We start from the raw sequence: 27,270 nt of genomic DNA, 5'->3' as shown, positions 1-27,270 counted from the left end.
CTAGTACATACAATGCCTAAAGCCACTATTACGCAATGCGTTTCGGGCAAGTTATCTTGTGTTCTTATGTTCTTATGATAAAGGTGGTGGTGAGAGGCAGGAGCCGGGCTGCATGCCACCACATTCTCTCTCAGCAATAAAATGCTCAACTTCCTGTCTATCCTCACTCATGTGTTTTGAGATTTCAAGGTTGACAGGGAGGAATCACGGATGAGGAACAGGTGAATCACGGATGAGGAACAGGTGAATCGTGGGTGAGGAACAGGTGAATCATGGATGAGGAACAGGTGAATCACGGATGAGGAACAGGTGAATCACGGATGAGGAACAGGTGAATCATGGGTGAGGAACAGGGGAATCATGGGTGAGGAACAGGAGAATCACGGGTGAGGAACAGGTGAATCACGGGTGAGGAACAGGGGAATCACGGATGAGGAACAGGTGAATCACGGATGAGGAACAGGTGAATCATGGGTGAGGAACAGGTGAATCACGGATGAGGAACAGGTGAATCACGGATGAGGAACAGGTGAATCACGGATGAGGAACAGGTGAATCATGGGTGAGGAACAGGGGAATCATGGGTGAGGAACAGGAGAATCACGGGTGAGGAACAGGTGAATCACGGGTGAGGAACAGGGGAATCACGGGTGAGGAACAGGGGAATCACGGGTGAGGAACAGGTGAATCACGGCTGAGGAACAGGGGAATCATGGGTGAGGAACAGGGGGAATCATGGGTGAGGAACAGGGGGAATCATGGGTGAGGAACAGGTGAATCATGGCGTGAGGAACAGGGGGAATCATGGGTGAGGAACCGGTGAATCACGGGTGAGGAACAGGTGAATCACGGGTGAGGAACAGGGGAATCACGGGTGAGGAACAGGTGAATCACGGCTGAGGAACAGGGGAATCATGGGTGAGGAACAGGGGGAATCATGGGTGAGGAACAGGGGGAATCATGGGTGAGGAACAGGGGGAATCATGGGTGAGGAATAGGTGAATCACGGGTGAGGAACAGGTGAATCACGGGTGAGGAACAGGTGAATCACGACTGAGGAACAGGTGAATCACGGGTGAGGAACAGGTGAATCACGACTGAGGAACAGGTGAATCACGGGTGAGGAACAGGTGAATCATGGGTGAGGAACAGGTGAATCACGACTGAGGAACAGGTGAATCACGGGTGAGGAACAGGGGGAATCATGGGTGAGGAACAGGTGAATCATGGCGTGAGGAACAGGTGAATCACAGGTGAGGAACAGGTGAATCACGACTGAGGAACAGGTGAATCACGGGTGAGGAACAGGTGAATCACGGGTGAGGAACAGGTGAATCACGGATGAGGAACAGGTGAATCATGGGTGAGGAACAGGTGAATCACGGGTGAGGAACAGGGGAATCACGGGCGAGGAACAGGTGAATCACGGCTGAGGAACAGGTGAATCACGGCTGAGGAACAGGAATATAGCAAGAAAGTTTACATAGCTAAAGAAAGTTTAAATATAACGCAATCAAGAATATAATAAAGTATATGACGAAAGTTTCTCAAAATGAATCTACAATTTTAACCCAAAGAACAAACTGAATCAAATAAGAACTTAAAACCAGAAAGAAACGTATTTGATATTTTTATACCCAAAAACTGTTCAAAACAGCCAGCTATCACTTCAATAAAGTGATACATAAGTACATTTCAAAGATAGGCTAGGGGGGCAAAATTGAGCCTCTGGCCTATCTTTACAAATTACAAATACAAATCTAGACTCAAGACTTAAGGAGATGCTTAAGAACAGATGTTTTTTTTCACCTACTGGGTTATAAACCCGTGGAACCTCCTACCCGACAAAGACTTAAAAGCCAAAATTTTATCGATTTTTTAAATCCACCTTTAACAAAAAATCACCAGGTTCTCATATAAATTCAGGGAAATATATACATTGGTCGCCTGTCCCCCCAATGACTTATTTGTTATCATTAATGCAAGTTGGGTGTTAACAGCATAAAACAGTATAGCTCTTTATCAGTGTTAAAACAGCTGTCAACAAGGGTTATATATCCACAACAACGGGTTATATATCCACAACAACGGGTTATATATCCACAACAACGGGTTATATATCCACAACAACGGGTTATATATCCACAACAAAGGGTTATATATCCGCAACAACGGGTTATATATCCACAACAACGGGTTATATATCCACAACAACGGGTTATATATCCACAACAACGGGTTATATATCCACAACAACGGGTTATATATCCACAACAACGGGTTATATATCCACAACAACGGGTTATATATCCACAACAACGGGTTATATATCCACAACAAGGGATTATATATCCACAACAACGGGTTATATATCCACAACAACGGGTTATATATCCACAACAACGGGTTATATATCCACAACAACGGGTTATATATCAAAGACAGCTGATGGCTCATTATGCTATATTTTGTGGGGTTAAAAAAAGAGCCGGAAACGCCTCTCACGCCTCCATTAGGTTACCACAGGAGAGAGGAATTTAACAATGTTACATTCGCTGACATTCTGTACGTTTTCTATGGTAGAAACAGTGTTAATCTCACCTTATATAAATTACATGGTTTATTTACTAATACACCACTACCGTATTTCAAATGTGATTTAATAAATAATAATTTATTAAGGTAATTTTATAACAGCCTACAAATCCTTAGTGATGTATATTCTTTAAAAATGCCTCGTTTAAAAATTCCAATAGAGGGTAGACTATTACCTGTGTCAAAGGGTAATCTATTTGATCTATTTGTTGATCTATTTGGGCATTAACCCGTCCGCTAAATAGTACGACGCATATAGACGTATACTCCAAGGCCAAAAAATCGTCGTACAAGATAGCGGAACACGAAATTGACATACTGTCCCGTTTTCTGTTTTGGGTCCTCTGGTTGATTAAAGTAGAGCACTTTAGCACGACATTTTCTTGACGTGGGGAACTTCTAAAAGGGAAAGATGGCTCACAGGCTCTTCCTTTTAACAGTCAATGAATACTACTATGATGACTAGAGCTTCTGAGATTGTCTTATCAATATGTAAATATACAGTCTCCACTGCCCTCCCTCTTGATACATTACCCTTGAAACAGGACAACCCACACACACACACACACACACACACACACACACACACACACACACACACACACACACCACACTATGGTGGACACACCGCCATAGTGACAGTATTGGGCAGCGTCACTCATCCTGTGAGTGGACACACCGCCATAGTGACAGTATTGAGCAGCGCCACTCATCCTGTGAGTGGACACACCGCCATAGTGACAGTATTGGGCAGCGCCACTCATCCTGTGAGTGGACACACCGCCATAGTGACAGTATTGGGCAGCGTCACTCATCCTGTGAGTGGACACACCGCCATAGTGACAGTATTGGACAGCGCCACTCATCCTGTGAGTGGACACACCGCCATAGTGACAGTATTGGGCAGCGCCACTCATCCTGTGAGTGGACACACTGCCATAGTGACAGTATTGGACAGCGCCACTCATCCTGTGAGTGGACACACCGCCATAGTGACAGTATTGGGCAGCGCCACTCATCCTGTGAGTGGACACACCGCCATAGCAGCATGTACAACACTCCCCAATAGGAAGAAAACCCGCTGGATTGTTCATCCTGTCACTTGTACCCGGACACAGCTGGAACTGTTGTCATTATGAGAAGCGTAACTGAACAAAATATTGTCTTGCTTGAAAATAAATAATAGTACCCAGTATGAGGTTAAATAGATGCTTTCCCCCACATCGATAAGGCCATTGAAGGTTTAAACTGGTACACAAGACAAGCCTAAAGTATATAGACATAGTCATCCTGTCCCCGACAATGGGACTTACACGACACTTCCCAACGATAAAAATCGACAGAATTACAATCAACTGTTATTTCAGATGAGCGAGTGAAACACAAATGTAGGAAAGTTAAAAAGTAACAGAGAAATAGCAGTGTAACAGATCAATAGGAGTGATAGGCTGCTAAAATCAGACAGAGAAGCTAGCACACACAAATGCACAAGAAAGGACTAACACAAGCCAAGATAATGCTACTTACTCAGGGGTAAGTAATGCTACTTACTCAAGGGTTCTACTTTACCTGGAATTGGCCATATTGTAAGTCTTCAAGTGGTCCACGAGGTGTGTATATTGGCAGCGAGTGTAAGGGGCAGTTGGTGCTTCCCTTCTTCCTGTGGCTGGTTAATGGTGCGTGCACCAGGGTTTCTTCAGTCACTATCTGCAGGCAACAGTGTCTACTACAAGGCTCTCAGGGCCCGCCAGGCAGCTCTCAGGACCTGCCAGGCAGCAACAGTGCCTAATACAAGGCTCTCAGGCAGCAACAGTGCCTAATACAAGGCTCTCAGGCAGCAACAGTGCCTAATACAAGGCTCTCAGGACCTGCCAGGCAGCAACAGTGCCTAATACAAGGCTCTCAGGCAGCAACAGTGCCTAATACAAGGCTCTCAGGCAGCAACAGTGCCTAATACAAGGCTCTCAGGCAGCAACAGTGCCTAATACAAGGCTCTCAGGCAGCAACAGTGCCTAATACAAGGCTCTCAGGCAGCAACAGTGCCTAATACAAGGCTCTCAGGCAGCAACAGTGCCTAATACAAGGCTCTCAGGCAGCAACAGTGCCTAATACAAGGCTCTCAGGCAGCAACAGTGCCTAATACAAGGCTCTCAGGCAGCAACAGTGCCTAATACAAGGCTCTCAGGCAGCAACAGTGCCTAATACAAGGCTCTCAGGCAGCAACAGTGCCTAATACTAGACTCTCAGACACCAACAGTGCCTAATACAAGGCTCTCAGGCAGCAACAGTGCCTAATACAAGGCTCTCAGGCAGCAACAGTGCCTAATACAAGGCTCTCAGGCAGCAACAGTGCCTAATACAAGGCTCTCAGGCAGCAACAGTGCCTAATACAAGGCTCTCAGACAGCAACAGTGCCTAATACAAGGCTCTCAGGCAGCAACAGTGCCTAATACAAGGCTCTCAGGCAGCAACAGTGCCTAATACAAGGCTCTCAGGCAGCAACAGTGCCTAATACAAAGCTCTCAGGACCTGCCAGGCAGCAACAGTGCCTAATACAAGGCTCTCAGACAGCAACATTGCCTAATACAAGGCTCTCAGGCAGCAACAGTGCCTAATACAAGGCTCTCAGGCAGCAACAGTGCCTAATACAAGGCTCTCAGGCAGCAACAGTGCCTAATACAAGGCTCTCAGGCAGCAACAGTGCCTAATACAAGGCTCTCAGGCAGCAACAGTGCCTAATACAAGGCTCTCAGGCAGCAACAGTGCCTAATACAAGGCTCTCAGGCAGCAACAGTGCCTAATACAAAGCTCTCAGGACCTGCCAGGCAGCAACAGTGCCTAATACAAGGCTCTCAGACAGCAACAGTGCCTAATACAAGGCTCTCAGGCAGCAACAGTGCCTAATACAAGGCTCTCAGGCAGCAACAGTGCCTAATACAAGGCTCTCAGGCAGCAACAGTGCCTAATACAAGGCTCTCAGGCAGCAACAGTGCCTAATACAAGGCTCTCAGGCAGCAACAGTGCCTAATACAAGGCTCTCAGGCAGCAACAGTGCCTAATACAAGGCTCTCAGGCAGCAACAGTGCCTAATACAAGGCTCTCAGGACCTGCCAGGCAGCAACAGTGCCTAATACAAGGCTCTCAGGCAGCAACAGTGCCTAATACAAAGCTCTCAGGACCTGCCAGGCAGCAACAGTGCCTAATACAAGGCTCTCAGACAGCAACAGTGCCTAATACAAGGCTCTCAGGCAGCAACAGTGCCTAATACAAGGCTCTCAGGCAGCAACAGTGCCTAATACAAGGCTCTCAGGCAGCAACAGTGCCTAATACAAGGCTCTCAGGCAGCAACAGTGCCTAATACAAGGCTCTCAGGCAGCAACAGTGCCTAATACAAGGCTCTCAGAGCCTAACCAAAATAAACGTCCTTCACTCGATATATTTCAACTTAGTTGAGTTAAAGGTCACTATAAAGTCTCAAGGTCTCAGTAGAAAGTCTCAGAAACCTTCCTTGTTCTTGAAGGAAAACATAAGAAATGTTTGCAGATATTGACAGCACAGATATAAGCCTTCTTGAGCTCACTGTTCATCACATTATGTAGTTAAAATGTTTACAAATATATGAATTAATGTTGAATATAGAGGCTGAGAGGGATTCGAGTGTGGGTTTCACGACACACAGCTGCCGAGTAACTTACTCTATTGGCTTAAAACACTAGTAAACTACCCGCGGGAACACTTAGGAACGATTTAACAAACTTCCGTGCGGATGTGGGAAGTTTGTAACGTGTCTTGGGTTGGTTTTAAAGCAGGGAAGGGTGTGCGAGAGGGAGGTTAGTGTGGGAGAGTGAACGTATAGGAGCACGTCAACCCAGCACCGGACGCGGCCAGCGAGTCACTGAGGCAACTGAGGACTGGAGGTGGGTGTTGTCTGTCTCAAATGGGTTACTGCGCATGCGCCATTCTTTGTTATTGTTTACATTTCAGATTTAATAATAATAATAATATTAATAAAAATAATAATAATAATTCGCCCCTAAATTAACACAACATAATAATAATAATTTATTTAGGAAAAGTACATACATAGAGTTACAGTACATTCTGTTTTGATTTAAAGATAAGAGGCAGTACATATAATACCTCAAGCCACTCATAGAGTTTCTGGCAAGATTTCCATTTAGCTCCTTATAATGAATTGTCCATATATCACGGGGCTATAGTGAGACAGTAATTGAGTTGAGTTATTGGGGATAACCTTGTTACTGTTATATTTGCGTCAAAGTTTTAAATGGAGGTGGGGTTTCCTGCTTTTTCTACGTTTCTTTTCCCGCTTCTGTTTTAGCGCCCTGGTTTTAGTCTTCTTTTAATAACATTTATCTAGATGGTGGATATAGATACATAGTGTCCCTCCTCGTGTACTATATATGATTTCACCTATTAGGAAATGTATATGTTTATCTCTCAGAATGTTTGGTAATATGTTTATTGTTTGTGATGTGTGTCTATGTATGTATTAACACGATGTACTGAACGGGGTGAGAATAGCTTGAGCTACCTCATCCCTTTGTGTGTATTTTACCTCAATAAACTTATTTCAATTTCAATTTCAATTTCACCTATTTCTGCCACCTACACGAGACAGGTTTTAGTTCTAGGACCCCAGCCTTTCCATTCCTGAGTTGTTTATAGTATAATGACATATTTTCTGTATCATTATATACTATAGGTCAACTCTATGTATCTAACTACTGGACATGTCACAGGATGGCACACACAACAGTTGTCTAACTCCCACATACACACATATTTACTGCAAGGTGAACAGAGGCATCAAGGTGTGAGAAACTCTGCCCATTTGTTTCCACCGTCGCCCGGGGATCGATCCCCGGACCACAGGACTACGAATTCCGAGCGCTGTCAACTCAGCTGTCAGGCCTCTCGCAGCTGCGTCAGATAGACGTTTCCTGCAGTTATCTATGTACATCCGCTGTGCTTCAAGTAATGCACATGTGTACTGTCCTGTTAATGTACATGTGCATTATGTACACACCACTGACGGACATGTAGCCATATGTAGATTGTCCCCAAACAACCCAATTCACATATATACATAAGGGTTTTGAGGCTATCTTTGTGAGATTCATTCTCGTTCTCTCTCTCTCTCTCTCTCTCTCTCTCTCTCTCTCTCTCTCTCTCTCTCTCTCTCTCTCTCTCTCTCTCTCTCTCTCTCTCTCTCTCTCTTGTATTCCCGTGGGTGGTAGTGGACCCCATACCCATCCTGTGGGTGGTAGTGGACCCCCATACCCATCCTGTGGATGGTAGTGAACCCCCATACCCATCCTGTGGGTGGTAGTGGACCCCCATACCCATCCTGTGGATGGTAGTGAACCCCCATACCCATCCTGTGGGTGGTAGTGGACCCCCATACCCATCCTGTGGATGGTAGTGAACCCCCATACCCATCCCGTGGGTGGTAGTGGACCCTATACCCATCTCTCACATCAACCCGTTCTCTCACTTGCTTATAGTCAATATTGGCTTATTAATAAGTGCATATGTGACATACTAATTTATTGTGAATATTTTAGTTTACCTTGCAGTGTATATACACTAAGTCAGTACAGGTAGCAGTGTATATAGAGCGAGAGGCAGGATACACCTCTCAGTGTACCGTGAACGCAACAGTGAAAGGCGCCACAGTCTGAGGAAACAGTGAAGGCTTCACTGTACCGTGGAGAAGAGCCAGCACAGTGAAGGGGGCGCCACCTCCCTCACATCAACGTTGAGGTGAAATCGCAAATAATTATCTTTATACGAGCCGGTCGGCCGAGCGGACAGCACGCTGGACTTGTGATCCTGTGGTCCTGGGTTCGATCCCAGGCGCCGGCGAGAAACAATGGGCAGAGTTTCTTTCACCCTATGCCCCTGTTACCTAGCAGTAAAATAGGTACCTGGGTGTTAGTCAGCTATCACGGGCTGCTACCTGGGGGTGGAGGCCTGGTCGAGGACCGGGCCGCGGGGACACTAAAGCCCCGAAATCATCTCAAGATAACCTCAAGAAGATACTCAGTTTCCCTACAGTGTTATGCGTGACAAGTCTCCTGCTTGGGTATTAGGAGGTTATCTTGAGGTTATCTTGAGGTTATCTTGAGATGATTTCGGGGCTTTAGTGTCCCCGCGGCCCGGTCCTCGACCAATCCTACACCCCCAGGAAGCAGCCCGTAGCAGCTGTTTAACTCCCAGGTACCTATTTACTGCTAGGAAACAGGGGAGCATCAGGGTGAAAGAAACATTTTGCCCATTTGTCTCCGCCTCCACCGGGGATCGAACCCGGGTCCTCAGGACTACGAATATGAAGCGCTGTCCACTCAGCTGTCAGGCACCCCTGATCGCCAGGTTAAGGCGGGAGAAGTGATTATTTATATTTGATCACTGGTATTACATATACCTGTATTACATTATAAGATATTGTTTTAATGGTAGATTAGTGTTCCATTACGCCATTAGTGGGGTCTTAAGATGGTTGTGAGTCTTTGCGCGTATATGCACCTAAAGATAGGGTCAAGTGCTAGCTCCTAAGCCACGCCTTATCAGCTCTGTGGATGTAATTATCTAATTAATGATAGGGTCAAGTGCTAGCTCCTAAGCCACGCCTTATCAGCTCTGTGGGTGTAATTATCTAATTAAACATACGAATGAAGGTACCTGCAGAAGGCCTATTGGCCCATACGAGGCAGCTCCTATTTATAACCCCCCCATATTATATTGTAATTACCTAAGTGTAGTTACAGGATGAGAGCTACGCTCGTGGTGTCCCGTCTTCCCAGCACTCTTTGTCATATAACGCTTTGAAACTACTGACGGTCTTGGCCTCCACCACCTTCTGTGTGTGTGTGTTGGTGTGTGTGTGTGTGTGTGTTGGTGTGTGTGTGTGTGAGTGTTGGTGTGTGTGTGTGTGTGTGTGAATGTGTATTCACCTAGTTGTGCTTGCGAGGGTTGAGCTCTGGCTCTTTGGTCCCGCCTCTCAACTGTCAATCAACTGGTGTACAGATTCTTGAGCCTACTGGGCTCTATCATATCTACTGTGTGTGTGTAAGTTACAAATATTGGTCAAGATTATCAGAGCTGGTTATCCCTCGGTCAATCAACTCTCCTAACTTTCTCCCATGTTGACCAGACCACACACTAGAAGGTGAAGGGACGACGACGTTTCGGTCCGTCTTGGACCATTCTCAAGTCGATTGTGAGACCACACACTAGAAGGTGAAGGGACGACGACGTTTCGGTCCGTCCTGGACCATTCTCAAGTCGATTGTGAGACCACACACTAGAAGGTGAAGGGACGACGACGTTTCGGTCCGTCCTGGACCATTCTCAAGTCGATTGTGAGACCACACACTAAAAAGTGAAGGGACGACGACGTTTCGGTCCGCCCTGGACCATTCTCAAGTCGATTGTGAGACCACACACTAAAAAGTGAAGGGACGACGACGTTTCGGTCTGTCTTGGACCATTCTCAAGTCGATTGTAGGATCATTCTTGATCTATACCGCTGGTACTTAGCGACACTTCGCTCATGCTACGAGTCCTCTCCAAGTATCAGAAGTCACAGAAGATATTAATGTAAGGAACACAGATGAAAATATTGAGAAAATAACTGTCTGTACGCCATGTTTGGTGTTGGTGGTGAGGTCATTCCTGGCGTGACCTCGCTGGGTAGGTGAGAGGAAGCTTCCTTGTTCACCAGTCGTCAACCTCTGTGAGTCTTAAACCTGTCTTGCCATGAGTGGCAGACGCCGTCTCTCTAGTCCCCTTGACACGACCCCTGTAGCACCTTAATACGACCCCTGTAGCACCTTAACACGACCCCTGCAGCCCCTTAACACGACCAAGAATGCCAGACACGACCCCTGTAGCCCCTTAACTTGCCTCAGGACGACTCCTGAGCAAATCATGGCTCCAGGCGGGAAACATTCGCGGCTCAGGGCCTTAATCATCACGCCAACACGACTATATTAACTGAAGAACTTAGTAGACGACGAGACATAAACAAAAGGAAATCTACGCGTGTCCTGAAGGCTCTTGAAACACTATCCCCAGCAACACAAAATGTCGTAGCTCAGCCATTTAAGGCAGCGTCTGGGATGCTCTCAGATGTAGATCAACCAGCCGCGGTCTCTGGCTGCTTAAGATATATGTACACCTGATACCCGCGGCTCTCTACCTTGGCAGCTCACCTTGCAACCTGACTGCAGGTGGTTAAATGTCAACCACAGGTGTATACTGCAACATCATTCAAGAATATTTGTAACCTTTAGTCTCTGTATTTCTGTATTTTCCAATACAATAATTACACCAACTGTGTAAATATTCGCAATTCCACACACACTATTCCAGATGTGTGGAAGAGGGCATACCAGGTGTGGAAGGGGAATACCAGGTGTGTAGGATGAGGGGGGAGAGATACCAGGTGTGGAGGATGTGGGGGGAGAGATACCAGGTGTGTAGGATGAGGGGGGAGAGATACCAGGTGTGTAGGATGAGGGGGGAGAGATACCAGGTGTGGAGGATGAGGGGGGAGAGATACCAGGTGTGTAGGATGAGGGGGGAGAGATACCAGGTGTGTAGGATGAGAGGGGGAGAGATACCAGGTGTGTAGGATGAGGGGGGAGAGATACCAGGTGTGGAGGATGAGGGGGGAGAGATACCAGGTGTGTAGGATGAGGGGGGAGAGATACCAGGTGTGTAGGATGAGAGGGGGAGAGATACCAGGTGTGGAGGATGAGGGGGGAGAGATACCAGGTGTGTAGGATGAGGGGGGAGAGATACCAGGTGTGTAGGATGAGGGGGGAGAGATACCAGGTGTGTAGGATGAGGGGGGAGAGATACCAGGTGTGTAGGATGAGAGGGGGAGAGATAACAGGTGTGGAGGATGAGGGGGGAGAGATACCAGGTGTGTAGGATGAGGGGGGAGAGATACCAGGTGTGTAGGATGAGGGGGGAGAGATACCAGGTGTGGAGGATGAGGGAGGAGAGATACCAGGTGTGGAGGATGAGGGGGGAGAGATACCAGGTGTGTAGGATGAGGGGGGAGAGATACCAGGTGTGTAGGATGAGAGGGGGAGAGATACCAGGTGTGGAGGATGAGGGGGGAGAGATACCAGGTGTGGAGGATGAGGGAGGAGAGATGCCAGGTGTGGAGGATGAGGGGGGAGAGATACCAGGTGTGTAGGATGAGAGGGGGAGAGATACCAGGTGTGGAGGATGAGGGGGGAGAGATACCAGGTGTGGAGGATGAGGGGGGAGAGATACCAGGTGTGTAGGATGAGAGGGGAGAGATACCAGGTGTGGAGGATGAGGGAGGAGAGATACCAGGTGTGGAGGATGAGGGGGGAGAGATACCAGGTGTGTAGGATAGGGGGGAGAGATACCAGGTGTGTAGGATGAGGGGGAGAGATACCAGGTGTGTAGGATGAGGGAGGAGAGATACCAGGTGTGGAGGATGAGAGGAGAGAGATACCAGGTGTGTAGGATGAGGGGGAGAGATATCAGGTGTGGAGGATGAGGAGGGAGAGATACCAGGTGTGTAGGATGAGGGGGGAGAGATACCAGGTGTGTAGGATAGGGGGGAGAGATACCAGGTGTGTAGGATGAGGGGGAGAGATACCAGGTGTGTAGGATGAGGGGGAGAGATACCAGGTGTTTAGGATGAGGGAGGAGAGATACCAGGTGTGGAGGATAGGGGGAGAGATACCAGGTGTGGAGGATAGGGGGAGAGATACCAGGTGTGGAGGATAGGGGGGAGAGATACCAGGTGTGTAGGATGAGGGGGAGAGATACCAGGTGTGTAGGATGAGGGAGGAGAGATACCAGGTGTGGAGGATGAGAGGAGAGAGATACCAGGTGTGTAGGATGAGGGGGAGAGATATCAGGTGTGGAGGATGAGGAGGGAGAGATACCAGGTGTGTAGGATGAGGGGGGAGAGATACCAGGTGTGTAGGATAGGGGGGAGAGATACCAGGTGTGTAGGATGAGGGGGAGAGATACCAGGTGTGTAGGATGAGGGAGGAGAGATACCAGGTGTGGAGGATAGGGGGAGAGATACCAGGTGTGGAGGATAGGGGGATAGATACCAGGTGTGGAGGATAGGGGGAGAGATACCAGGTGTGGAGGATAGGGGGAGAGATACCAGGTGTGGAGGATAGGGGGAGTGATACTAGGTGTGTAGGATAGGGGGGAGAGATACCAGGTGTGTAGGATGAGGGGGAGAGATACCAGGTGTGTAGGATGAGGGGGAGAGATACCAGGTGTTTAGGATGAGGGAGGAGAGATACCAGGTGTGGAGGATAGGGGGAGAGATACCAGGTGTGGAGGATAGGGGGAGAGATACCAGGTGTGGAGGATAGGGGGAGAGATACCAGGTGTGGAGGATAGGAGGAGAGATACCAGGTGTGTACAGGAACAGACATAGCAGTTGTGTGTGGGAGAGAGAGGTGGTGTGGGGGGAGGGGGGGGGAAGGGAAGTCACATGGTCACCATCTGCTGGAAATAGTGATGTAGTCAGTGGATGGTGAGGGAGGTACTACGCTCCGTCTCCCACTATCACCCCCATGGAGCCGGTCGGCCGAGCGGACAGCACGCTGGACTCGTGATCCTGTGGTCCGATCCCAGGCGCCGGCGAGAAACAATGGCCAGAGTTTCAGCCTATGCCCCCCCCCCCCTGTTACCTAGCAGTAAAATAGGTACCTGGGTGTTAGTCAGCTGTCACGGGCTGCTTCCTGGGGGTGGAGGCCTGGTCGAGGACCGGGCCGCGGGGACACTAAAGCCCCGAAATCATCTCAAGATAACCTCAAAATAACCACCACCACCCTTCGCTCTCTCTAACACATCAAGTAACTCGTAAAACTTTTGTTACATTCATCGAGTTATTTTCCTTCCAAATAACTCTTGCAAAAGCCTATTGGTGCAACGGTAAATAAACAACTGAGTGTTTGTAAACAAATCGAAAAATATACAATTAGGTTTTACAATTTCATTATTTCACTTGTAAGGAGAGCCGCGCCCCTGGCGGCCATTGTTGCAAACAAAATTTCAAGGGAATCAGGGGCCTGATTCACGAAGCAGTTACACAAGCACTTACGAACCTGGGGCTAGATTCACGAAGCAGTTACGCAAGCACTTACGAACCTGGGGGCTAGATTCATGAAGCAGTTACGCAAGCACTTGCGAACCTGGGGCCAGATTCACGAAGCAGTTACACAAGCACTTACGAACCTGGGGGCTAGATTCACGAAGCAGTTACGCAAGGACTTACGAACCTGGGGGCTAGATTCACGAAGCAGTTACGTAAGCACTTATGAATCTGGGGCCAGATTCACGAAGCAGTTACGTAAGCACTTACGAACCTGTCCATCTTTCCTCAATCTTTGACGGCTTTGGTTACATTTATTAAAGAGTTTACAAGCATGAAAACTTGCCAATCAGCTGTTATTGTTATAAACAGCCTCCTGGTGCTTCGGAGCTCATTAACTGTTTAATAATTGTAAACAAAGCCGCCAAAGATTGAGAAAAGATGGGCAGGTTCGTAAGTGCTTGCGTAACTGCTTCGTGAATCTGGCCCCAGGGTAGTAAGTGCTTGCGTAACTGCTTCATGAATCTGGCCCCAGGGTCGTAAGTGCTTGCGTAACTGCTTCGTGAATCTGGCCCCAGGGTAGTAAGTGCTTGCGTAACTGCTTCATGAACCTGGCCCCTATTCCGGAGAAGAATTACCACACAAGACAAAAATTCAGCTTATGCTCCAGCTGTGAGAATAATAAGCTTGCTGTATGTCGCTATGCTGTGTGAGTTTCAAGGTTTTATAGAAACCTTTTGGTATTATAAGTCTCGTGAATGGGGGGTTTTTCATCCCCCAGCTAATTGAGACAGATGGCATTGTAGTGCAATCTTTCCACTGAACTTTTGCAATGGCTGCGTGTCGTAAGAACGAAGTCTGCGTGTTGTGGGTGGAGTCACTGACAGCAGAACAAGGCTGCTGAGCTCAGTCTTCCGTAGTGACAGACAATGATGACAGCACACAGGAGGAACTAGGCTAGACTGGCTGGCAGCAGCCAGCCAGCCAGACGGAGCACACTGGGATTCCCTGACAATCATGCAGCCTGTTCTCCTAAGGTTTTTCAAAACGTCAAGAAAGCGGTCAATTTAAAGTGGTCTACCCTAATCTACCAGAGGACCCAAAACAGAAAACGGGACAGTACGTCGCTTTCGTCAGCCGCTTCCATTTTCCTGTACAACCATTTTTAGACTTACTAACGCATATGAGCGAAAAGCGACGTTCTTTGTAAGAGGACTCATGACCTTGACGCATAGACACGCAGACGTCCTGTCTAATGGATGCGCTTTACAAGCCACAGTTCATTCACACTGCAAAACACTGCCACGTGTAACAGTGTAGCTACTACATTTAGGCTATTTTTAATAACATTTTCCAGTGCGTTTCCGAGCATCTTTTGTGTTCTATTTATTGTGAATAAACAAATTTGAGTCATGAATAGTACAGTCCACAAAATATAATGTACAATACCTTAAAATCATGCGCTGGACCCTCAATCATCTATATATGTATTGCGCGGTTTAAGTAAAGTGACTCCCATCATCTATATATGGGTTCATCTCCCGGACAGGCCCCCAAAAAGAGGGGTAGAAATAGCCTAAGCTACTCTATCCTTTTGAGATGTATTTCTTTATCTCAATAAACATACTTGAACTTGAACTTTATCATCTATATATGTATTGCGCGGTTTAGGTAAAGTTAGTCTCATCATCTATATATGTATTGCGCGGTTTAAGGGTTAATATGGGTTAATAAAATGGGTTAATGCAGGTCAGGACTTGGTAAGTGTCCAAGACCTAACAATATTGCCACTTTCCTGCCAACTTGTGTGTGTTTGGACTTTCTGTCACTTTATTGGCACTTATTCTCCACTTACAATACTTTAATATTCTGCCCATAGTGATGCTCTTTATCCCGGCATCACTGATTTAACCAGGTATGAGATACTAAGCCAGGTATCATATATTAAGTCTGGACTCATACGGGGAAAGATATCCCATATTTAACCAAGTCTAGTATATTTAATTACCACATTTAACCAGGCCTAAAACATTTAACCAGGCCTAAAACATTCAACCAGGTCGTATATATTTAACCTCCTATCACACGCATATAACCAAGTATCACATTCAGCTAGATAACACATGTTTAAACTAAGCTGTCATACACAACCAGGGGAAAACACCTTTGGGAAATACAATTCACATATACACCTTTCACAAACATGACTGCTAAATAAACAAACCGGTTTGTGGCATCCTGTCCCGAGGCCTAAGAAACCGGTTTCAGGCCTAAATCCCAATATAACAAAGGCAACAGCCTGAACCAACTCCAAAAGGTTCTATCCTCTCACCCGGCATCAGTATTATAAGATTTTTTGCTGTGGTAATTACATGAATGACCACATATAGAATCCATCTTGTTGTCGATTCTAAGAGATGAGATGCAATAATCAGACTGTTAACCTAGATAGACAGACAGACAGACAGACACACACACACACACACACACACACACACACACACACACACACACACACACACACAGGGATCCTACCTGTTGATTGACGGTTGAGAGGCAGGACCAAAGAGCCAGAGCTCAACCCCCGCAAGCACAATTAGGTGAGTACACACACAGACACACACACACACACACACACACACATACACACACACACACACACACACACACACACACACACAGGGATCCTACCTGTTGATTGACGGTTGAGAGGCGGGACCAAAGAGCCAGAGCTCAACCCCCGCAAGCACAATTAGGTGAGTACACACACAGACACACACACACACACACACACACATACACACACACACACACACACACACACACACACACACACACAGGGATCCTACCTGTTGATTGACGGTTGAGAGGCGGGACCAAAGAGCCAGAGCTCAACCCCCGCAAGCACAATTAGGTGAGTACACACACAGACACACACACACACACACACACACACATACACACACACACACACACACACACACACACAGACACACACACACCAGCAAACAAGAAGGGGTAACAAAATTACCATCTGTCTGTTAAACCATACAAAACAAACCATTATTAACTTATTAAATAAAAAAACAAAATATACACTTCAACATTAAAAAATTATATATATATATATATTAACAATCAAGAGCCAATTAAAGTCTACAACTTATAACAATATACAACACAAGAGACTCTAAGGTCACAGAAGGCTATTCATGCTAATAGAAAAATGCTGATGCAAGTATCGCAGAGAAGCAACAGAGGGCGGGGGAGCCATTAGGCACCTACCTGGTAAGCTGCGAGTTAGTGGGCGTGGGAAAATGGGCGTGAGTGACACGATTGGGCGTAGCGAAGTCACTGGTTGACGCCCATCTCTTGCTCAGCGCCCCGACTTGAGCCGTGCGCATGGGGGACGTATAGGGGGATGTGGGCGTGTGCCTGACGTATTGGGCGTGGGTGGTGAGGGCGTGGGGGGTGGGGGCGTGGGTTTGGGCTTGGGTTGGGGATGGGGAGGGCGCGGGACTAACGGAGGAGGAGCTGTGACCATCAGAATACAGGCTGGACGTGGATTGGTAGTGTGTTCCTCTCCTGGTGGTAAGAGGTCGGAGATCAGGAACGGCCCGTGCATATATACGCCCCCCCGGTGTTTATAACCCCCCTTTACCTGTCTCTCTCTCTCTGTGTCTCTCTCTCTGTGTCTCTCTGTCTCTCTCTCTCTGTGTCTCTCTGTCTCTCTCTTACACGCTCTCTTACACTCTCCCACGCTCTCTTACACTCTCTCACACTCTCCAACGCTCTCTTACACTCTCCCACGCTCTCTTACACTCTCCCACGCTCTCTTACACTCTCTCACACTCTCCCACGCTCTCTTACACTCTCTCACGCTCTCTTACACTCTCCCACGCTCTCTTACACTCTCCCACGCTCTCTTACACTCTCTCACGCTCTCTTACACTCTCCCACGCTCTCTTACACTCTCCCACGCTCTCTTACACTCTCCCACGCTCTCTTACACTCTCCCACGCTCTCTTACACTCTCCCACGCTCTCTTACACTCTCCCACGCTCTCTTACACTCTCCCACGCTCTCTTACACTCTCCCAGTCACACACCCACACACACAAAGAACACTCCCACAATCCCACACACACAAAGAACACACTCCCACAATCCCACACACACAAAGAACACTCCCACAATCCCACACACACAAAGAACACTCCCACCCACACCCACACACACAAAGAACACTCCCACACACACCCACACACACACACAAAGAACACACTCCCACACACACCCACACACACACACAAAGAACACACTCCCACACACACCCACACACACACACAAAGAACACACTCCCACACACACAAACAACACTCCCACACACACCCACACACAAAGAACACTCCCACACACACCCACACACACAAAGAACACTCCCACACACACCCACACACACACACAAAGAACACACTCCCACACACACCCACACACACACAAACAACACTCCCACACACACACAAACAACACACTCCCACACACACACACAAACAACACTCCCACACACACCCACACACACTCAACACCCCCTCCCCCACTACCTCAGGTTCCAGCCCAGACTGTGGCCAATAGAGTGACTGGAAGCCCTACGTGGCTTCCTCAGATACAAATATAAACACAAGAATTGTTTATTATAAGTCAAAGCAAAATAATATATGGATCTGTTCCAAAAATATTTGTAACCGGGTGAAACTAATTGAAATATAAGATATTGTAGTATTTACGCTCAATAGGATAAATGAAATTAATGCTTATTACATAAAGTTTGAACTCATATTCACTATACGTATCGTGTCGCCTGAAGAGAAATTCTCATAAAATAGGAGAGTTTGAGCTGAAACCAAGAGAAAATGGGGAAAATGCTAGAGAATGGGCACTGCCGATTCAAGGGAGACCAGCATATTCTTTAGGTATACATGGACGAGGTCACTTATACATGGACGAGGTCACTTATACATGGACGAGGTCACTTATACATGGACGAGGTCACTTTTGGTCAAGTATGGATGAGCTGGAAGCTTAAAAATTAAAAAAACAATAAGTTTGCAAATGATTCAAGCATTAAATTATATGAATGCATTACACTTAGAGCTGCAGTAATATTTGCTTTTAGAGCTTTGCAAAATAAATGTAAAACTCTAATTCTAAAGCTACAGTTTAGAAATATATATATATATATATTGTTGGGGTTTCTTCCAGCAATGCAAACTAAACTATCACTGGGAAGAAAAGTTATTAATTTATTGAACATGCTATAGCAGCAGTCAGAGACAGTAATGCATGGATATATAAGGCTTTCTAACACGATTAGTTCACGAAAAACAACAAATTGCTCATTAAGAACAAATCGACAAGGGCCGTGACGAGGATTCGAACCTGCGTCCGGGAGCATACCCATCAACTGCCTTAATTGACTGAGTCTAAATCTAAGTAGATTTGTAGATTAATCGTCTCATCCAGTAGATAAATTCTACTACTCATCCAGTAGATAAATCTAAATTGAAGTTCAGTAGAACTTCGGTTTCAACTCTCTTTTTTTTTAACCCTGTCGTAGCTCAGTCGATTAAGGCAGCGTCTGGGATGCTCCCGGACGCAGGTTCGAATCCTCGTCACGGCCCTTGTGGATTTGTTCATTTGATGCATCACGTTAGTGTGAAATTGCTCATTCCTATCATCAAGGCTCCTCTCTATCCCCTATATTAACTCACCTCATCAATGTATCAGGACGAAAATATGGAAAAAATAATGAGTTATCCCCTCTATAGAGAGCAATGGCTTCCCAAACACACACACACACACAAGATTGATTGATGAAGATTAAGCCACCCAAAAAGGTGGCACGGGCATGAATAGCCCGTAAGTGGTGGCCCTTTTGAGCCATCTGTGGAGATCTGTGGAGGTGCTACTGCACCCTGCGTGACGGGAGATGTCTCCCGTACACACACACACACACACAACTCCATTCCATGCCTATATATACACACCTTTGTTGATTCTCCTTATTACGGGTTATTCATGCCCGTGCCACCTTTTGGGTGGCTTAATCTTCATCAGATTCTCCATATATTAATGAATTTTTTTCATTGTACTTTTATACCCCACTAATCATTACGGGTTATTCATGCCCGTGCCACCTCTTGGGTGGCTCAATCTTCATCAATCAATCCCACTAATCAAGGTACATCAAGGGGAGAATGGCTACAACATGTCAACACGTTCTCGCACTTTTGTATAGTCAATATTGACTTATTAAATAAGTGCATATGTGACATACTAATTTATTGTGAATATTTTAGTTTACCTTGAAAAGCTTCATAGAAAACACCGACCTTACCTAACCTTCTTAGTATGTTAAGATAAGCATCTTATTGCTTCGTAATTACAATTATTACCTAACCTATTATAGGTATAGGTTAAGTAATTATTGTAATTATGAAGCAATAAGATGCTTATCTTTGCATACTAAGAAGGTTAGGTAAGGTCGGTGTTTTCTATGAAGCTTTTCAAGGTAAACTAAAATATTCACAATAAATTAGTATGTCACATATGCACTTATTTAAGTATGTCATATGCACAATATGTATGTCACATATTGCACTTTTGTATAGTCAATATTGACTATACAAAAGTGCGAGAACGTGTTAAACATGTACCTATTCTCCCCCTTCTACAAGATGTTCCCCCTGATAAGTTACACCTAATCTCCCCTTCTACAAGATGTTCCCCCTGATAAGTTACACCTAATCTCCCCTTCTACAAGATATCCCCCTTGACAAGCTACACCTATTCCACAGGGCTTCACCTTGTAAGACTGACCTGATGTGGGAGGTGGAGACGGACCTTCCGGGGATATTGGAGGACGAGGAGGAGGCGACACGCTTGAAGACTTCGCGGTTGTCGTGGTTGTGATGGCGTCCACGACCTCCTTGGTCCTTGGTAGGGGTGGCCCGGCCTGGTCCCTCCCTCGTCGTGGTCACTGTAGGTGCCGTAACATCGTCAGAGTCATTGGTGGGTGAGATGGAGGTTCTCGGGATCAAAATGGGGCAAGTAGCACGGGTTATGGTGAGCCCGTAGTGGACTTATCCGGCACAGGAGCGGGGCTGTGACTGGTCTTAGGGCTCTCTCTCTGTCTGTCTGTCTGTCTCTCTCTCTCTCTCTCTCTCTCTCTCTCTCTCTCTCTCTCTCTCTGTCTCTCTCTCTCTGTCTCTCTCTGTCTCTCTCTTTCCCTATCTCTTTCTCTTTCTCTCTCTCTCTCTCTCTCTCTCTCTCTCTCTCTCTCTCTCTCTCTCTCTCTCTCTTTCTCTCTGGCTCTCTCTCTTTCTGTCTCTCTCTCTCTCTCTCCCTCTCTCTGGCTCTCTCTCTCTCTCTCTCTCTCTCTCTCTCTCTCTCTCTCTCTCTCTCTCTCTCTCTCTCTCTCTCTCTCTCTCTTGCCTGTATCCGCTATTTGTATGTCTTGCGGGACCCAGCTTCTAGCTCTTGGGCCCTGCCTTTCTAACCATCAATCAAGAATTCCGAGTTCGAGTCCCGGCCGAGACAGAGTTGGGAACATTTCCTATCACCCTTATGCAAGGGAGGGGGGGGGGGGGGTAAGTCTACCGTGTATGAATACCCTCTGGCTTCCTGTCCCCTCGACACAATGAATTATTATTAATTTAATTAATATAAAAGATGTATAATATTGTAAATATTAAATGTGAACATTTCGTTATCAATTAAATGAAGTATACATTAGAAAGTGTTAATTGATACATAATACATATAATTCTACATATTATGATATTCTATATATATATATATATATATATATATATATATATATATATATATATATATATATATATATATATATATATATATATATATATATAATATGACAGTGTCAGACCACGGAGGAAAATTGAAACAGGAATTTCCTTAAGTACTTTCGTATATTAAATACATCATCAGACTCCTTCTGAAGATGTATTAATATACGAAAGTACTTAAGGAAATTCCTGATTCAATTTTCCTCCGTGGTCTGACACTGTCACATTTTTAATCACGTGTTTATATTTCATGATTTACATAAATATATAGAATAGAAAGGCTGTCATGACGTAATTATCAAAACAAGGAGCTGTTATAGGAACATTCTGGCCTCAAGGAGCTGTTATAGGAACATTCTGGCCTCAAGGAGCTGTTATAGGAACATTCTGGCCTCAAGGAGCTGTTATAGGAACACTCTGGCCTCAAGGAGCTGTTATAGGAACATTCTGGCCTCAAGGAGCTGTTATAGGAACATTCTGGTCTCAAGGAGCTGTTATAGGAACATTCTGGTCTCAAGGAGCTGTTATAGTAACACTCTGGCCTCAAGGAGCTGTTATAGGAACACTCTGGTCTCAAGCTGTTATAGGAACATTCTGGCCTCAAGGAGCTGTTATAGGAACACTCTGGTCTCAAGGAGCTGTTATAGGAACACTCTGGCCTCAAGGAGCTGTTATAGGAACATTCTGGCCTCAAGGAGCTGTTATAGGAACACTCTTGGCCTCAAGGAGCTGTTATAGGAACACTCTGGCCTCAAGGAGCTGTTATAGGAACACTCTGGTCTCAAGGAGCTGTTATAGGAACACTCTGGCCTCAAGGAGCTGTTATAGGAACACTCTTGGCCTCAAGGAGCTGTTATAGGAACACTCTGGCCTCAAGGAGCTGTTATAGGAACATTCTGGCCTCAAGGAGCTGTTATAGGAACACTCTTGGCCTCAAGGAGCTGTTATAGGAACACTCTGGCCTCAAGGAGCTGTTATAGGAACATTCTGGCCTCAAGGAGCTGTTATAGGAACACTCTGGTCTCAAGGAGCTGTTATAGGAACACTCTGGCCTCAAGGAGCTGTTATAGGAACATTCTGGTCTCAAGGAGCTGTTATAGGAACACTCTGGTCTCAAGGAGCTGTTATAGGAACACTCTGGCCTCAAGGAGCTGTTATAGGAACATTCTGGCCTCAAGGAGCTGTTATAGGAACACTCTGGTCTCAAGGAGCTGTTATAGGAACACTCTGGTCTCAAGGAGCTGTTATAGGAACATTCTGGTCTCAAGGAGCTGTTATAGGAACACTCTTGGCCTCAAGGAGCTGTTATAGGAACACTCTGGTCTCAAGGAGCTGTTATAGGAACATTCTGGTCTCAAGGAGCTGTTATAGGAACACTCTTGGTCTCAAGGAGCTGTTATAGGAACACTCTGGTCTCAAGGAGCTGTTATAGGAACACTCTGGTCTCAAGGAGCTGTTATAGGAACACTCTGGCCTCAAGGAGCTGTTATAGTAACATTCTGGTCTCAAGGAGCTGTTATAGGAACACTCTGGCCTCAAGGAGCTGTTATAGTAACACTCTGGTCTCAAGGAGCAGCTACGTACATCTTCCAGCGCCTTCGACTGTGCTTAGTCTTCTTAGGACGTCAGCGAGGGTAGAGCGAAGACACATGATTTCGTCCGTCTGCTCGTGGACCTTTTTTTCCAAGTCTGCCATCCGGTCCCGCAGACTATGGTTCTCATTTTCTATCATCTCATCTGCAATCAAAGAAAATGGATATTTCAACATAGACTCAACAATAAATGTCATTTTCTTTTCGACGATTTCATGCTAAACTAAACTAAACGTTAAATGACTTGAATATCTGATTATATATATATATTTGTATGTCCTAATTAAAATTGATATGTAATATGAACGTTGTGAGTAATTAGTGGGTTTATAAACTACATATATAGTGAATCTACTGGGGAATAGTTTTAATATTTGCATGCGTTATATGTAAAATATTGTGGTTATTATTATTTTTGGGGTGTGGGTCGCAGCCGATGGTGGTAGAGGGGGATAGTGAAGATAGTGATAGTAGAGACGTTAGGTATGACAGCGGTGCTCTGGATGGATAGTGATGGTGCTGGCCGGATACAGTGCTGGCAGTGATAGAGAAGGTGCAGTGCCCAATCTAGACACACACACCTCTAAAAAAATAGTGTCTTCCCAAAGATATTTACTCACTCCAAGCGTGGAATACCCGGACGATGGTGGCTGAAGAGGGGGAGGCGCCCCCCACCCTCTTGTGTGGCGGGGAGGTGCCCCCCACCCTCTTGTGTGGCGGGGAGGCGCCCCCCACCCTCTTGTGTGGCGGGGATGTGCCCCCCACCCTCTTGTGTAGCGGTGGGGGGGCATCATACCCCCGGCTGACCTCAGGTCCGTTGGGCACGGGTTGGGGGCGCGTCGCTGCCTCCATCTATGCCCCGTGGAATACTAAGAGGCATAGCCATCATCTTATGCCCCCTACCCCCCTGCCCATCACAACTGCTGGCCCCCCACCATCTGCTAGTCTTTATCTCTTAACACAGTCTTTACCACATCTCTTTTTCTCTTGCTCAATGGCCACTAAACAATTTTCAATTGAGACTAGAAATATTGGTGGAAAAGTCTTTATTCATTTAGTACAATGACTGTAATTAAACAAAAAAATTACATTAATAGGGTTGTAAAACCTTAGATGAGATACAAGTTCATTTTATAATCTAGTACTTCCCGAGTCCGGTCTGAGGCCAGGCTCGACTTGTGATAACTTGGTCCAGTAGGCTGTTGCTTGCAGCTGTTCGTACTGTTATGTATAAGGCCAATACTCTCAAGGTTCGCAAGCAGAACTTGGCACCCGTACCTGCTTGATGGGGTTCTGGGAGTTGTTCTACTGCCCAAGCCCTGCCCGAGGCCAGGCTTGACTTGTGAGAGTTTGGTCCACCAGGCTGTTGCTTGGAGCGGCCCGCAGGCCCACATACCCACCACAGTCCGGCCCGAGGCCAGGTTTGACTTGTGAGAGTTTGGTCCACCAGGCTGTTGCTTGGAGCGGCCCGCAGGCCCACATACCCACCACAGCCCGGCCCGAGGCCAGGCTTGACTTGTGAGAGTTTGGTCCACCAGGCTGTTGCTTGGAGCGGCCCGCAGGCCCACATACCCACCACAGCCCGGCCCGAGGCCAGGCTTGACTTGTGAGAGTTTGGTCCACCAGGCTGTTGCTTGGAGCGGCCCGCAGGCCCACATACCCACCACAGCCCGGCCCGAGGCCAGGCTTGACTTGTGAGAGTTTGGTCCACCAGGCTGTTGCTTGGAGCGGCCCGCAGGCCCACATACCCACCACAGCCCGGCCCGAGGCCAGGCTTGACTTGTGAGAGTTTGGTCCACCAGGCTGTTGCTTGGATCACTAAACACAACACGACTACAAAGGACTAACATAACCAGAACCCACTTGAAACCCCGGTATTTGTGGGATCCCAGTACAACATATATTCCAGTACAGGCACACGGGGGGACCCGGTACATCACAGACTCCTAGACCAGATACAAGTCCCGGTAGGACACACATCCAAATACAGGCAGACCGGGGCCTCTGAGACCCGGTTTAAGCAGAGCCAGTACCAGTGGAGACTGGTGGGGGCGTCCCGTGGGGCGGCTTGGCACCAACCTCTTCCTAATATGTCTCCTTCACTATATGTGCGTTTGATAAGCTTCATTTTCAGTGTTCATATTGGGGTAGTGGTGAGGTGGTTGTGGGGTGGTTGTGGTGGTTGTGGTGGTAGTGGGAGGGGTGGGTGTGGTAGGATGTGCAGAATACCCCCTTTGAAAAGCAGAGGTGCAATAGGTACTCTGAGAGAGAGTACCTATCATTCAAGCATTTGGGCAAGACAGTTAACTAATAACCCACACATGTGACCACACACACACACACACACACACACACACACACACACACACACACACACACACACACACACACACACACACACACACACACACACACATGCATGCATTAGGCAGTAATGAGGAGAAGGCTGACTCCATACACAGTTTCAAGTGTAGATATGATAGAGCCCAATAGGCTCAGGAATCTGTACACCAGTTGATTGACAGTTGAGAGGCGGGACCAAAGAGCCAGAGCTCAACCCCTGCAAGCACAACTAGATGAACACACACACACAGGTGTCCGAGCCTTGGAGGCACCCCAGGTAGGGGCTGGACGACATGTTTCACCCCCAAGCCCACTCTGCCACGGGGGGCGTCTGACATATAGGAGCCAGGGAATATATGTCGACGGTCCAAGCTCAGGAAATTATGCTGATCTGGGTTGTTAAGGTCCACTAGTACCTTTTGGGCACGCGACTCTCTCTCTCTCTCTCTCTCTCTCTCTCTCTCTCTCTCTCTCTCTCTCTCTCTCTCTCTCTCTCTCTCTCTCTCTCTCTGTGCAAGCAGAACTGTTGTCGAATATCAGCTCATCTGAAGCCTGTCCAAGCAACAGCCTGGTGGACCAAACTCTCACAAGTCAAGCCTGGCCTCGGGCCGGGCTGTGGTGGGTATGTGGGCCTGCGGGCCGCTGCAAGCAACAGCCTGGTGGACCAAACTCTCGCAAGTCAAGCCTGGCCTCGGGCCGGGCTGTGGTGGGTATATGTGGGCCTGCGGGCCGCTCCAAGCAACAGCCTGGTGGACCAAACTCTCGCAAGTCAAGCCTGGCCTCGGGCCGGGCTGTGGTGGGTATATGTGGGCCTGCGGGCCGCTCCAAGCAACAGCCTGGTGGACCAAACTCTCACAAGTCAAGCCTGGCCTCGGGCCGGGCTGTGGTGGGTATGTGGGCCTGCGGGTCGCTCCAAGCAACAGCCTGGTGGACCAAACTCTCACAAGTCAAGCCTGGCCTTGGGCCGGGCTGTGGTGGGTATATGTGGGCCTGCGGGTCGCTCCAAGCAACAGCCTGGTGGACCAAACTCTCACAAGTCAAGCCTGGCCTTGGGCCGGGCTGTGGTGGGTATATGTGGGCCTGTGGGCCGCTCCAAGCAACAGCCTGGTGGACCAAACTCTCACAAGTCAAGCCTGGCCTTGTGCCGGGCTGTGGTGGGTATATGTGGGCCTGTGGGCCGCTCCAAGCACCAGCCTGGTGGACCAAACTCTCACAAGTCAAGCCTGGCCTCGGGCCGGGCTTGGGCAGTAGAAGAACTCCCAGAACCCCATCAAGCAGGTACAGGGCTAAGAAATACCGGGATACAGGGCTAAGAAATACCGGGATATAGGGAGATATAGGGCTCACAATTACCAGGATATATAAGGAGATATAGGGCTCACAATTACCAGGATATATATGGAGATATAGGGCTCCCAATTACCGGGATATAGGGTGTCTCACCGCAGGCAGGGAAGGGCTTGGCGTGCATTCACCAGTCTGCGGATATTTTTAGGTCCGTTGGAAGGTCAACATCTCAAATCACATTTTAATATCTTTGCAAAATAAAAAAGAAAATCTCGCTGTAGTGATTATTAAATTCCACCTTTGTGTATTGAGCGAATTAAATACGCTAAATCAAGAGGCGATTCGTACACGGATTAATACATACGAGGAATTAACGAGGGCGATTTTGGCTCTCCCTCGGGGATATTTTAGGCTCGTAGGAAGGTAAACAAGAGGGGATACGGGATAATGAATCA

The 27,270-nt window shown here is 47.1% G+C and overlaps 1 protein-coding gene across 9 annotated transcripts in view; it reads right to left on the bottom strand.

Moving 5' to 3' along the window:
- LOC123772905 (echinoderm microtubule-associated protein-like 2) overlaps positions 1-27,270 on the bottom strand; it is a 116,199-nt gene that overhangs the window by 42,655 nt on the left and 46,274 nt on the right. For 6 of the 9 annotated variants that reach the window (XM_069323271.1, XM_069323272.1, XM_069323274.1 and 3 more), the window contains exons 2-4: positions 23,178-23,330; positions 20,605-20,764; positions 17,012-17,311 (exon numbers count right to left, since the gene is read on the bottom strand). In XM_069323271.1, coding sequence (XP_069179372.1) covers positions 17,012-17,311; positions 20,605-20,764; positions 23,178-23,330 — 613 coding nt within the window. The remainder of the gene's footprint in view (positions 1-17,011; positions 17,312-20,604; positions 20,765-23,177; positions 23,331-27,270) is intronic. The other 3 variants (XM_069323275.1, XM_069323276.1, XM_069323277.1) reach the window with 1 other exon arrangement.

Source organism: Procambarus clarkii, chromosome 12 (assembly GCF_040958095.1).
Source record: "Procambarus clarkii isolate CNS0578487 chromosome 12, FALCON_Pclarkii_2.0, whole genome shotgun sequence".
NCBI classification, from domain to species: Eukaryota; Metazoa; Arthropoda; class Malacostraca; order Decapoda; family Cambaridae; genus Procambarus; species Procambarus clarkii.
Note: the sequence above shows the minus strand (reverse complement) of the source record. Positions and strands in the feature narration are given on the sequence as shown.